General features: G+C 31.9%; 1 protein-coding gene across 4 annotated transcripts in view; it reads left to right on the forward strand.

Moving 5' to 3' along the window:
* Nucleotides 1-12,234, forward strand: part of LOC132697401 (diuretic hormone 44) — a 97,699-nt gene that overhangs the window by 77,107 nt on the left and 8,358 nt on the right. For all 4 annotated transcript variants that reach the window (XM_060662885.1, XM_060662888.1, XM_060662889.1 and 1 more), the window contains exon 2: nt 10,703-10,951. In XM_060662885.1, the coding sequence (XP_060518868.1) occupies nt 10,712-10,951 (240 nt within the window). In that variant the 5' untranslated portion in view covers nt 10,703-10,711. The remainder of the gene's footprint in view (nt 1-10,702; nt 10,952-12,234) is intronic.

Here is a 12,234-nt window from a genome sequence, read left to right on the forward strand (position 1 = left end):
GTCAATATAGTCAACTTATTATCTAAGATAAACTCAGCCTCTAATCCATTGCAGAGCCAATCCATAATATAAAGGTGATGTCCACAATATATGAAACAAGTTTTGTTAACCATACTTTAGTTACAAGTTTGTTTATGCGCGAGCGGAAGGCAGAACACCAGCTCCTTAATAAATGAGTTTGTCATACTATATAGCATACTATACTTGTTCTACCAAGATTTTTTCAAAGCAGCACAAATACCTGCATGCGCAGGTTTTTTAAAAATTAGATTATTATTAATTGTGTTATATAATATTAAACAGAACATATAGGTAAATTAAACAATGAGGACAATTTGTCTCACTTTCTCATCACGTCGTTGATATTCCAATTTAGAGTTCACTGCTGATTGCAAGTTACTACGCTCTACTTATTATGAGAAAACCCTACAGACACACTTTCGAAAGCAGCAGAGGATGATAGGAATAATAGCTACTGCAAGCTACAGAGAACATTGCCATCGGCTATATAAAGACCTTAGAGTCAAGTCATTTTCGTCTGTATACGTATACGAACCACTATTAGAGATACAAAATACGAGAAATTTATTGCCGCTCTGTCCCGATACACTATCTCATCCTCATGTTTGTTCCGACATTGGAATAAATGAATACACCAAATTGGAAAAAAATATTGAATGTGTACAATATGCCGAGTGTTTCAATTTCGATTCTCTCTCAATGGTAGATAGCGGAACGAGCAAGAGATATAGGGTAGCGCAAATCATCACCACCACCGTATTAATGGTCCCGACAATATTGCGTTTAACTAAAGTTATCTACACCTTTTTATACAAACAAATTATAAATTTCGTTGTATAAAAGGCATTTTTGTGATATCCGAATTTTGTAGCAATAAAACCATTTGTTCTAAGCTATTAAATCGGAGTAATTTTCATCAATATTCTTCTTTTGGTTGTTTAAACGAACAAAACTCTGAGAGATTTTCTTAAATCTCATATACACATGTTCTATTCTAAAGAGAAAAGTATGGAAGATGGAAAAGACATAAGTCTTTTGGAATATTTGTAATGTGTATTCCCTCCGGCCCAATGTTTTACCTTGCATTATCAACTTCTGACACAAGCACTACAGTTTGTTGTTGTTTTCTGTTTAGATCTACGTCTGATCTGTTCTCTGAACCGCCATGCGGCAGCACAATTACTGTACAGGACGAGTCGACTTCAAGTTTTGAGAAAACGGTTAATATAAAGATTCTAGGAAGTACAATTTAAAAATATTTTAAAGTATATAGGGTGGCTCAAAAAAGGATTACTAATAAAACATTTTTTTTAACGGAACACCGTATTTTTAAATTTTGTTTTGAATTCGTTTTGAAATTAATTCTTCAACTTATCCATCAATTATAATAAATTCCTAAACCTAATAGTTTAATAATTTTAAAAAAATGCTTTCACCCTTGCAAAAAAAATATATTATATTTGATAATAGCCTTATTCGAAGGATATATGCAACGGAATTGGAATTAATTTAAATTTAAATTAAATTTAAAAATCTGGATTTTCTTAAATTGAACACCATATATATTTCTATTTTTTCTGAAAGATTTTACACAAACCGACATCTTTCACTAAGGATGTCATATACCTGTTTTTAATACTTCGCGATTTATTTTAACTTTTCTAATATTTACCCTTCTTTCTATCTAAGACTATTCCAATAATATGATAAAAATATTAGCCAACAGGGCTCTGTTAAGTTTAAAAATGAACAGGAGAAAGAAGCTTTGTGGGAGCCGTAGATAAAGCAACAGACAATTATTGCTACAAATGAACTTATATTATTCTAATTATTATTAAGACGCAATAAATGTTTATAAATGTGGCGTCCTACTTGCAAACACATGTTTAGTATTTTTTGTATATTTAAAAAAAAAGAAAGTTTAAAAATAGGGTGTTTTATTTTAAAAAATGTATATTCTATTCGTCACGTTTTTTTCGGCCATCCTGTATACTTTTTATCATAAACTTTCGAAATAAATAAGATAATGAAATTTACTCTACTGTTGACTCACCCTGTACATGCAGCCCGATGCACGCAGTCATGAAGTATAGGATATAGTGGAGCGCCGTAAGGTTTATACCTCGGAATCCAGGGCCAGTCAATAAATCTTTTTATAAACTTTGGCAATGTGTTTTTAATAGCATATATAAAAATGTAAAAAAAAAATATTTTGTGCGATCTTAATTTTTTAATAATTATTAAAAATAATTATTAATTTTTTGGAGTTTTCCTTAAGTTATATTAGTGTAAAATTAGATTTTAAAAAGAAGGACTATTACAAACTTTTTTGCGAAAATCAAATAAATTAACATTGAATTTACTCTGCAAACATAATTTATTACATATAAAATTTTTTTACATTTTTATTTGAGGTTTTAATAATGCAGTCAAACACTTGTTATACGGATTCATTGACTCTGGGTTCCGAGATTTTATCATTTTTATGCCTTACGGCGCTCCACAAATAAGGACAATGCGCGTTAGTATATTCGAGAAGTGAGGCGTCTTTGATGGCCTGATAAGGGACATAACTGTTAAATATTTCATTTTTTGTGTTGACAATTTACAAAATTGCTAATTTAACTAAAGGTAGCGGTTAGCCAATAATTTCTGAAAATAATTGGAGCATGGGCATTCAAGTATATCTTATCGAATGACATAAACAATAACAATAAACATTGAACAGAAAAACTATACCACTTGTTTTTAGAATATTACGTATGTACTGTCAAAATATTTCTATGTTAATGCTTAATACTTAATATGTTAACAATAAACAACATAATTTCAATTGCCAAGTTGGGTTTAAATAAATTTGTCGCTGAATTTAAGGGAAAATTACTTTTCTCCGCAACAAATTGATATAATTTCACTGGTGGAAAATTTCTCCGTTTTTGCTAACCAAAACGTTCGTTTTTGCCCCTTCCTTGTGTTTTATCGTGGCCCACGGAATAAGCGGCTTTGAGAAGGGTCATTTTTTTCATTTGACTCTCGGTATAATATGTTCGTCTCATCTATCCAGCTCTCGCGCGCTTAAGGTAAATCTGTTTTCGGTTGACATATTTTTTCGGATAACATCGAATCGGATGTACATCAACCTGGAAAAACACGAGCGCGAAATGTGCGGCAGACAGTTGCGATAACATCTTCAAATATAAGGGTTTATGTTGTTACAAATCGAGACCGAGATAAAAGCTACGGTAGGAGAAATGGTGGCTTAAATTTCCAAGCATCGCAGCAGTAATTCAAACCATCGCACCATTTTAATACTTTTTTTAGACCCGTTATATCAAGTATACAGGGTGTTTTCTAACTGAATGTCAATAATTAAGAGGACGATTTTTTGGTCCATTTTAAAAAGAAAATTTCAAATGAACATATGTCCTAAATGTCTTAACTTTTGAGATACAGAGCGGTAAAGTTTTGGTTAGTTGGTTAGGTAAAGTTTTCAAAAATAAAATATATTTTTTTAATATTTGTAATACCACTTTGGATATTTTTATTTTTATTTTAATGAAATTATGTATCAAGAGGCACCTGTATATTTTGGTAGACATTGATGGCACGGCACTGATTTCTCTCAAAATTAAAATTATTCTTATAATCTCCAATCATTTCTAAATTAATCTAATTTTTTTTCAATTCGATGTACTGTTTTTGCTTAAAAAAATAGAAACCTCTTTACTGCATGGTCAACAATATTGTTAATATGACAGCACGCAGACAAATTAGTTTTTAATTTTTAAGTGAAACCCGTGGGATATACCAAAAAACAGTGTCTATGAACAAATAATATTTTGATTAGGTCGCTACAGCACTGGTAAAATCGATAAATTTTCCTTGTGAAAAATAAAATATCCATCTAAAACATCTAGTTTTTAGTCACCAACTAGTGTCCTTCAGAAGAAAAAAATTATTAGAAGACTGTTCTTTTTACTTTTACGGTTTTAATTGAATGACATCCTAATAACAAGATAAATAATAAGAATTAATTAATAATTAATTAATTAATTAATAATTTTTACGGTTTTAATTGAATGACATCCTAATAACAAGATAAATTATAAGAATTAATTAATAATTAATTAATTAATTAATAATTTTTACTTTAAGAGAAATCACTAGCGTACCACCAATGTCTGCCAAAATAGACATGTGAATACAGAATTTCACTGGTGTATTTTAAAATAATTGTAGTATAGTAAATAATGACTCTTGATACATAGTACATGTGTGCCAAATTTCATTAAAATATTTTTGAAAACATTACCACCCTGTATCTCAAAACTTAAGACATTTAGGACATATGAAGTTTTCTTTTCAAAACGAAGTTTTCTTTTTAAAATGGAGCCAAAACTCGCGCCCTCAATTATTAACATTCAATTAGAAAACGTCCTGTATTAATAGAAGAAGAAAAAAGTTTAATTTAGAATTGTTAACTGAAATGACACTCTTTAACGTTCATGATGATTATAACGTTTTTCGCTAGATCGAATTGATTATTCCTTATTTTACATTTATGATTCTTATACCTTCAAATGCAATGTTGTTTTTTTTTTTCAGGGTTTATTCAAATTTTTGAACATTTTAAATGTAACTGGCACAAGGGGAAAGCCGCTACAAATTTGGGGATATCCCTGGACCTAAGAATATTATTCCTCAGTGTTAATATGAAATTTTACCAAAAACACACAAATTCCTTTGCATAGTTTTCTAAAAAATCATGATCACAAATTGTTAAATATTTATCACCACAGTAAAACAAAAAACAGTGCGAGATTGGTATAGGCCTTTGATTCATCAATTTCTGCCACAAGGACAGGTATTACAATTTGTTGCTGTTTCCTCTCTATATATATACGTTATTGTAATAAATAATAAATGTATCGGGAATCGGCGAACCGCTAGGCGGCAGCACAATCACTCGAATCTACACCGTACGTAATCTAATGTCTTGTCACGAAGTAAGTGCTGGACAAGGACACGACACGATAAGTTTTGAACTCGAAAATATACAGAGAATATCTTAATTGCGATATTTTGGGAACCCCCTGTATCTGATTTAACATAATCGTAGCATATGGATCCCTATTGTAGCATTTCTTTAAAATTCCTTTAAAATAAATACCTTAAGTACAACAATACGTTGTACAGCAAAAGCAAAATGTCCTTGAATCCAATCCAACTGCTATCGGTTTTTAGGCGATAATCGGACGTCTCTCACTCAGCGATTTTTGCGTTTGGACTAGGACTAGGGTCTAAATTTAATAAAATATAACGTGCGCCATTGGTTTTGGATAAACGTGGCAACATTGCACTAACCAAAACAAAACTAACTAAAAGTTAAAAATTATGCTGTTTATCCATTTTATTTCTATCCTAGTTAATAACCTCACCCTATTTAACTTCCAACTTGTTTGTCTGGTTTTGGAATTCTACATAGACGGAGTTTCAAAATATATGCGTTGTTACAAATTTAAATTAAATTTGCTTATACAAACTATACAAGATTTAAACCTGTCCATCTAGTGATTGAACAACTGTTGCGAAGATATACATTTAAATACAGATATTTTTTGTTCAACTTTATTTTCATAAAATGGACAGCACCATTTTTTATAATAAGTAAACCCGCAAAAATATTTACTGAGCAAAATCCAACAAATCATCTTGTTTTAAAACACTAATGAAAATTAAATTCTAGTTAAATTAAGTAAAATGAATATCCATATAAATGCTACGCGAAAAATGTAAAGAAAATAAAAGAGCCAACCATCATAAAACTGCTCAACGAAAAAAAAACAATGCTTTTATAACCCTCGATTTGCAGTTTCTCCACCTGGGTCTTGTTTATAATCATAGGATGTCTGGTTATTGCCAGAAAAAGGTGCCAATTGGATTTTTTCCTTTTATCAGAAACAGTTATTCTCGACTAAGGATGGTGGAAATTTGATTATGAAGCTTTTTATAAGATCAAATAAATGCCTAGTTAAGGAGAGGATATAATCCATTGTGATGAAAAGGTGTTCTGTTAACTAGATTATACCTACTCGTAGGAGATATAAATTCGTTTTACTGATACACTGGATTATTTGCTGTTATTAGACTTTTAAAATTGATTTATTAGATTATCACAAGTCATAGACATGAGTGACGATCGTCTGAATTTCCAGATCCGGATGAAACCAATTTATGAAAAAAAAAACTGCGAAACAATCACCAAACTTGCTGATAATTTTAAGATAAACACAAGAAATTAATTGTTTTTATTAAAATTCCCTCGTCGAACATTAGCGTATTAGATAGAAAATATTCTATAAAAAAAGTTTTTAGTGAAACTAATCTATAATGAAAAAAAACGAATTAAATCGCGTCAAAGCACCCACAGTACATTCGAAAACTTTTTCACAATTTTCGCATATCAAACATATTCTTGATTTCTTAGTAATGCAAAATACTTACTACATTCATTTCAGAGGCAATGATCAACTTATACAAATGCCTGTGTTGATAACACTTTAGGAGAAAGCGACAAAAAATTAACATGGCCGCTGATAGATCGTCAATTTGACAGTTTTCATGTAGCATTTCTTTTGTCAAAATATGCCCAGATCCCATTAAATTTAAGTGAAAAACGAGTTTAGGGTGTCCAGATTATTGTGTAAAAAGAAAACGGTGCAAAGTCCAGGTGAATATGTGAAATTTATGGATATGCGTGGAAAACAATCTGTACGAAAATGTCATAGATGCCTGAGACAACGCATCAGTTTTACGGTATTGGTATACCTACAAGTAAATTTCTTTCATTTTTAAAAGCGAGATCTAAAAATACATACTAATAACTAGGAACTCCAACAAAACAGCAAGAGCTGTTTATCCATTTTCCATTTTAATGTGATCAATTTGTTCAATTGGGCACAACTGCAATTGACGCTTCGCTTATAGATGGCTGTTTTGTTTTTCTTGCAAATACTTTACATTTCCAATTTCGATTCGTTTAGACCAAATGTTTTACGTCGTAGTAAAGGAAAATCAACAACACAATCTACAAAATAATTCAGCTCGTCGAGTCACGTTGTGCAATGGGAACTTTTCCTTTCACATAAGAAAAGTCCCAATCTCAGAGCCCTACTAAATTAACTTCGGAATAGCAGTAAAAAATATTCCTAAATTTTAAAAAATCCATTTTTTTGCCAAAAATTTGGAAAAGATGAGAGTCCACTAAAATTCTTGCTTTTTACAAAACTTCTGGATTCATCCTGGGTCGGTTTTTGCTTAGTCGAAATTGCCTCCTTGAACCTTGAACTTTAAAAAATCCATTTTTTTGCAAAAATTTGGAAAAGATGAGAGTCCACTAAAATTCTTGCTTTTTACAAAACTCCTGGATTCATCCTGCGTCGGTTTTTGCTTAGTCGAAATTGCCTTCTTGAACCTTGAACTTTAAAAAATCCATTTTTCGCCAAAAATTTGGAAAAGATGAGAGTCCACTAAAATTCTTGCTTTTTACAAAACTTCTGGATTCCTCCTGCGTCGGTTTTTGCTTAGTCCAAATTGCTTTTTTAATAAATGCTTCAGAACTCAAGCTTTATAGAGAGTCATAGATAATCAACTAATTACAGTTTTAAACATTAATGCTTAATAAAACAAAACCGTTAAAAATTCCACAAACCCTTTTCTGCACACCCCTGGTGTTGACCGTTTTAAATCGTATATATTATTGTTTAATTTAAATTTTTAAATAAAAACGGAATTTCATAACATATTCATATTTGCGTAGCAAGGCAATTCATCAAGCAAGCTGCCCCCAAGTGTCCCTAGTGATTCGGTCAAGTTATAAAGGATTTTATAGAACTCCCCCTATTCCAAATTATTCGCCAAAACCTTGCTTTACATTCACACCGAAAGAAAGAAATGCGACAAAACTGACGCAGGATGACCACTTTGCACCACTGGCTGAAAGGACATCTGTCAAGAAATGTCGAGTGTGTCCCACTTCATTTGCCGTTCAGTTTATACATATAGGAAGATTTAATATTTTGGAGAACTTTTTAAGTCATTAGTTTATTAAACACTCCTCCGCTGCGCTCCTCTCTTGTCAAATAAACTCGTGACTCAACTGCCGTTTTCCACATTTGAATGAAAAATGTTGGTAGGCATTGCAGTGTCTGAAAAATTCGTTATTAACGCATAATTCAAGATGTCAAACTATTAAAAGATTAATCCTACTATAAAGAATGTTGCTGACCACTAACTCGTGTTGTTGGCGACAAACTTACTGTCACCAGAATCAACTAAATCTAACTAGCTTTGTAGGATCCCACCACGATATTATTTAAGATGGAACGCATAATAATTAACTTGTATTAGTAGAGAAGTGGACTGCAAAAAAAATATTGCTGTAAGCAGTAGGAAGAAGGTGAAGATCATTATATCAACAGTTCATTACAAAACTTGGTGCAAATGTTATGTAATTAATAATTCCCTTCTTAATTTCTAAGAAAGGAAATATCGGGAGTCATCATGAAATCCAATTTGAATTTTGAACAATTAAATAATCAAAAAACCCTTTACCTAATTTGGCAAAAAAAAAATCTGGAACTGAAACATCATACCGTGTTTCTTGCCCGATTGCCCCAAAGAAGACACGTTATGAAGATGGGGAACTAATAAAACAGACAGTTTTGGAATCCACAATGTATAAGCTAAAGTATTAGTACGTCAAATATACGAAAGCTAGAACTATATACAAGTAAAAGACAAAAATAACAGCCTAAGTCTAAAAATATTCTTGACAAAGTAACCTTTACAAATTCCATCACAGTCAAAGCATTCGATTGCAGAAATGCCTGTTTTGGTCAGTTTAGTTTGATTTCGGTATTTCATAATATGTAATTAAAAATAACCACTCAATAATTATATTTATAACTTGTTTTTAACAACTTGCCTTTGACCAATATATACAGCGTGTTTCAGAATTCAGTATAAAGGCTTATTACTATTAATTTAATACTTAAAAACTTGAAAAATTGTGTAACATCAAAAATTCTAAAAGTCAATAAAAACTATTTTTCCATTTTGACTGGCAGGTAGGGTGTAAAAATATTCTGGAAAACCCTGTGCTTAACTAGTGTGCAAATGTTTTTGATATTTCATATACATTTATTATAAACGATGGAACTTTTTTAATTTCGATTAAAAACTCTGTTTCATAAAGAATAAAGGATGCCCTTTTCTCTATTTCCTGATGTTTATTTCAGAACAATCCCTATAAACTCTGTATTCTGTATTCTGTATAGAATAATACAAGTTTTACGCTCCAAATAATTTTTTAAAAAATTGACAACTACTGCTCTAAGCAGTCACAAAACGTACAAACAAAACAGTTTTGCAGTACAGTACACATACTTTACAAGCAAGAGACGCGTATCTATCTGCCCAGAGAATCTCGAAACGCTTGGGTCTAACATTCCTCCTTTCAAGTCGCACTGACGTTTTACGCTCGGGTTACTTTCTTTTGTTGCGTTTGTGTCTCCAGCTTAATGCATTTTTGCCATTTCGGCGCACGTGAATGTACGAATCGAGATATACGAAACTATCGCACGAATAATCTCGACTTCGCATTAACCGAAGGCAGTCATAATTAATTGAGAATTTAAATACCATCTTGTAGTTAAGCGTTAATTTCCAGAATGTTGATACTATTTCCTGTGTCCACTCCCAGAATTTCCTTTCGGAGTTCGCTGAGTGGTTCACAGTCGACAAGTACATGCAGAGGAGTTTCATCCTCTGGACGTAATACATCTTGTATGATGCCAATGTTCCTAAGATGCTTTCTTCTTGACCAGTGTCCAGTTATCAGCCCAATAGTCAGCCTCAGCTGATTCCTGTTGAGCCCGATAAGGTTGGAAGCAAGAGTCCTGGGCGGCCCCTGAAAGAGGGCTTTAGTGTGTCTCATACCTTCAGCTTCAAGCCACATATCTAGAAATCTATTGCTACGTCTCTGCTCAAATAAACTGAAGCTGTCTTGAACTGGGGTAGGAAGATAGGTAGCGTACTTGTTTGACAAGCTCCATTTTTTGCTAGCCTATCTGTACTCTCGTTCCGTGGGATTCCACAGTGTCCTGGGACCCAGCCGAGTGTGACGTGATTTGCCACATAAGTTTAATTTTATAGAAAGATTGCTCACATCAGTCTTTTACTAAGACCAATACTTAGATATAATGCTAAAATGCCAAATTTAATTAAATGTATATATGCTTTGTATGCCCATTAGTCAAACTTTGATTAGTTTTGTATCATTGGATGTAGACTTCTAATTCAACGTAAACCAAAATTTTAGAATCCTTGCGATTTTTTTAATTTATTTATGACGACCGTTACTACCCTCATTTTCAATGCCCAACCAGATTTGTCTACCGCAAGCCTAACTAAATCAAACCCAGAATTTTGTGGAAAGTGCTTCTTTCATTACTTCTGTTTTTTCAAATATTACCACCAAAATATTGTCATTGTTTACTACTGCTACTAGAGTGCCGGAAATGTGCAAAATGACTTGCAAACGTGGGTAAAGAAAGCGTTTTATAGTAGGGTACTAGCATTTTATATCAAATTAATAAACATTTATTTGTTTGCATTTCAGAACCACAAGATGCGTGTTGCTTTCTACCTCATCTATGTGGCGCTTTTTGTCTCGGTAAGGTGCGAAGACAATACGAACTTTGTGAGCAGGCTGCTGGAGCCAGTGAATGTAGCTGCGGACCCGGAAACCATCAACTATATTTTGCCGAAATTAACTACCAAATATCGACCCAGCAGCGATTGGAGGGGTGTTACCGATCCAAGATTTTACGTTCTTACCGAAATGGACTCGAACGACATCAACAACCCAGTAAGTTTTTATTTCGGTTTACAATTACTCCAAATATTGCATTACACATACAAATTAATTATGAACTATACTTGTAAATCGTATAATAATGCAAATAAATTGGTACAAAAATATGGTATTACATTAAAAATATATCGGTTTTATGATTCCTTGAAAATGTGATTTACAAAAAAACACCCACTTTACATATAGTAAAATATTTTATGGATTTTTTTGCTTGCAATCACTTCTGCCTATTCGATAGATAACGAATAAAATATGTACTCATTTATTTTTAATGGTAGCGCTTAAAAGTAAAAGAGAGATATTTACCTTAATTGGCTGTAGATATTGTTCAATTCTTAAGAAGATTTTATTTCTATACTTACGATTTCTTATTATTTGTTTTATAAATTCATTTACATTAGCTATTAAAAATAAAAATAACATTTACATAAAACGTTGTTAATATTGTATAAAAATGTGCCTCGCTGACTTTTTCATTTCTTGTATTTTTTTCGGATCAATTAACAAAATTGGAATATTATAAAATTCGAGGTTCTGAAATAACACTTCAAATAGTAATGGAGTTTAGTAACTTTTTTAAATAATACTAACATAAAACCAAAAAACTAAAATTAAAACTAACCAGTTGAGCAAAAGCCTGCATCTGCGAAGCTGTTGAAGAATTTCTTAACATTAAATAACACAAATAGCGAGATACGAACGAAAGAAATTTAAGAGACAAAAAGCTTGTATTTTTAGTCAAATAAATACTAATGTCAAATTTTAAAACAAACGGATAAAGCACAATTTTTATTTCAAAGTCTGATATTCTCTACAAAAAACACAGCAATTCCAGACCTACCTTGAAAACACTCAAAGGATCTATTAATAAACACTCTGTATTGTTCTGGTGAGTTCTGATTTCACTGTGAATTAAGGGCACAAGATTGTTAAGGCAACGAGTTCACTCATGGGCTGATAACATAAATATTTCGTTTTACAGTGAGACAGTAAATATCTATACCATTGAACCAGTGTACGCAATAAATATAATAATAAAAATTTGCGCTGAGAAACGAACTAGAAATTAATACTTAAATGTTCAAGTGTGACAAGTGTTAAAGTGTTATTAGTTTACTGATGCTTCAGTAAATCATCTTTTTTCTCGAATTGTAAGTATCAATTTCAATGTATTCGTTCACGAATCGATGTCAAAAACGAGGTATCTTTCATGCAATAACGCCTTTCACACAAACATGAAAGATACCAGAATAATGTAGAGCACTAAAGCATGGCAT

The sequence above is a fragment of the Cylas formicarius genome, unplaced genomic scaffold (assembly GCF_029955315.1).
Source record: "Cylas formicarius isolate icCylForm1 unplaced genomic scaffold, icCylForm1.1 PGA_scaffold_1__22_contigs__length_36826433, whole genome shotgun sequence".
In the NCBI taxonomy this organism is placed as follows: Eukaryota; Metazoa; Arthropoda; class Insecta; order Coleoptera; family Brentidae; genus Cylas; species Cylas formicarius.